Genomic DNA, 2574 nt, shown 5'->3' with positions numbered 1-2574 from the left:
AAGGAAGGGTTGGGGGCACCCTTCTGATTGTACATGGTTGCAGCCCCCACCCCCATTCCATCTCCAGGACACACTGTCACACTCAGGGGGCAGGAAATGGAGACATGGACATGGCTGCAGATGTAGACGGCACTGGATCCACAAGGGGTGGGAGCCTGGCACACAGAGGAGGCCCCAGGTGCACTGTGGGTGGCACTGCATGTGTGTTGCACTCATGGTCTCACTGTCGCCACAGGGCCGGAAGAGACCAGTTCCGATGCTGGGCCAGTGGGCAGGGCATGTGGTTCAATCACACTCAGGTTACAGACCCCCATGGTGCAGGTGGGGGTGGTTTGAACAGGTGGGCCAGCAGGGGCTTGACTTTCTCCAACACCCAGGTGGGTCTACTCCAGGGCTCAGCACATTCTCACGACACCTGGGCCCGAAAGCCAAGCTGTGTGCAAGGCCAGACTCTCCAGCCTGTGGACAAAATGAACCGGGTCTTCTCTCGTTTTCTTTGTATTCCTTTCAGTAGCAGCTGCCCCGGGAACTTTTCTGACTACTCTATACAATGAAAATTCAAACTAGAGTAGGGGGGGCAGGACGACGACACACACATTAAATCATACACATGACAAATCTGTTCCAAAATATACTTACATTAAATAAAAAACAAACCAATGCATCTCAGGAAGGTAGACAATAAATGACTCTGCATTTCTGGGGAGCCTGGCAACACTGGGCAGGGTCCCAGCACACGAGGGGGAGGGGCTAGGAGGCTTTGCATCCAAGCAGATCTGGGCAGCAGGTTCCTGCTGACTCTCTGCGGGTCACAAGGTACACATCATTCGCATCACTGGAGCAGGCGGTTTGTGGGAGGGTCAGCAAGCTCTAGACTGTGAGTTCATTGAAACTTGGCAGGAATCCCACCAGCAGCCTGTGCGGTGCAGGTTCAAACCAGACCCACGCTAAGAAGGAAAGCAGACAGTTCTCTAGCGCCCAAGACACATTCCTTGCTGACTTTACATGGCGTTCTCCAGCGAACTCGGCAGGTGGAAGCTGTTCTTCAGACCAGAGTGTCAGGGGCTGGTCCATCCCGGTGGGAGAGAGGGACTGTGATGGGGACGGAGGGCAGTGCACAATCCCGGCCCTGCAGGCCTCCTGTATCACCTGGCGTACCGCTTCATGTAGTCTTCCACTTTATTCCGGAAGTCCTCCTTCAGGGGGAAAAGAGGAGGGGCAGCAGTGAGGAGAAAGGTAGTGGGCAGCAGCGACACTGCAGGAGCCAGGTAAAGCCCTGTGGTGGGGTGTGCTAGGTGGGGTCAGATGGGGAGTGGGGTCACGGTCTCTACAAACGCACATGGGCCGCTTGTCTCTGGACCTGCTGTCTCTCAGCTATGCCTACACTTCACAGCCCAAGGCATACCCTTACCAGACCACATAGCAAGGGCACCATGGCCCTGCCAGAGGACTAGGGGCAGAGCCCGTCTCAGAATTCAGGGGGAGCTGAGTCTAACTGGGGCTTTGCAGCCCTGTGCCTGGGGTTGTCCAGATATCACAAACTGCTCCTTTGTTGCATGCAAAGGGCAGAGAGCAACCTTCAAAAAAAGATGAACGACAGGTTAAAAATCTGTCTTGTGCCCCTTGCTCTCTGACACACGTCACATACCCCAGGCTTCGTGCATACGGCTGCCCGACGTGCATTGCTATGTAGAAAGACGCCATCAGAGGCCACAGCGGTCAGAGCAGCAAAGGGCCTCTCTGAAGAGGCCCGGGCTGGAGGCCGGGCACAGATGCCCATGGTCTTGCAGAGGTCAAGGGACCATAGGGGCAGGAGCAGGGGCAGGCAGACAGGCCGAGGCTGCCTCTTCACGCTCCCTCATGTACTCTGGCTTCTCCATTCTCCCCGACACGTGGCTATTCCTCACACACGTGCAGTTTTCTCTCTCGCCATCTCTACAGATGTGCTTGTCTATGCTACTAATGAGGCGGACTGTTTCAAATGACTTATGCTGAATTAGACTAGAAAACCACATCTGACCATGGATGCTGCTTTCCGACCACTTTTCTCTGAGACTTCGTGACCTTCTGTGTAACAATGCAATGTTGCCTGTGCTGCCAGTTGTCACAATCACTGCTCTGTTGCAGGCCCAGTATTCACCTATTGATATGTTTCAGATCTGGATCCTACTATTCCCCATTTCCTTATTTATGTTAAAACTTCTCCATTTCTTATGGCTTAACCAAGAGCAAGTGATAATCTTTGTACTCAATTCACCACCCAAAACGAACCAGTTACAAGCTCACCTTGTCCCGCAAATGATGTTCTGCAGCTTCAATATTCAGTGGATCATCAAAATTCAAAAGATCCTTAAAAAAGAGAGAAATTCAAAGTCACCATTGGGGGTGGGGGCGGTGCTATTACAAGCTTCAGTTTACTAATCAGGCAACAGAAATCTAATTGACACAGGTCAAATGACCTGGAAATTCCACAAAGAACCAAAGTGATTTGGAGCTATGAGTCTCTCCCACCATCATCAGAGGGAGCTGAGTCCCGGGGAGCGTACAGGACGTAGTTCTGCTGCACTGGTTCTG

At 52.8% G+C, this 2574-nt stretch overlaps 2 protein-coding genes across 2 annotated transcripts in view; both read right to left on the bottom strand.

Annotated features, from left to right (window-relative positions):
* SCLY (selenocysteine lyase) overlaps positions 1-1074 on the bottom strand; it is a 44784-nt gene extending 43710 nt beyond the window's left edge. Inside the window, exon 1 of the mRNA XM_004701869.2 lies at positions 1006-1074. Within this exon, the coding sequence (XP_004701926.2) occupies positions 1006-1074 (69 nt within the window). The remainder of the gene's footprint in view (positions 1-1005) is intronic.
* The window catches only part of UBE2F (ubiquitin conjugating enzyme E2 F (putative)), a 21377-nt gene continuing 19421 nt past the window's right edge, over positions 619-2574 (bottom strand). The window contains exons 7-8 of the mRNA XM_045294424.1: positions 2287-2349; positions 619-1196 (exon numbers count right to left, since the gene is read on the bottom strand). Of these exons, the coding sequence (XP_045150359.1) occupies positions 1146-1196; positions 2287-2349 (114 nt within the window). The 3' untranslated portion in view covers positions 619-1145. The remainder of the gene's footprint in view (positions 1197-2286; positions 2350-2574) is intronic.

Source organism: Echinops telfairi, unplaced genomic scaffold (assembly GCF_000313985.2).
Source record: "Echinops telfairi isolate 266 unplaced genomic scaffold, ASM31398v2 ScPeMD7_3;HRSCAF=10, whole genome shotgun sequence".
Taxonomy (NCBI): domain Eukaryota; kingdom Metazoa; phylum Chordata; class Mammalia; order Afrosoricida; family Tenrecidae; genus Echinops; species Echinops telfairi.
Note: the sequence above shows the minus strand (reverse complement) of the source record. Positions and strands in the feature narration are given on the sequence as shown.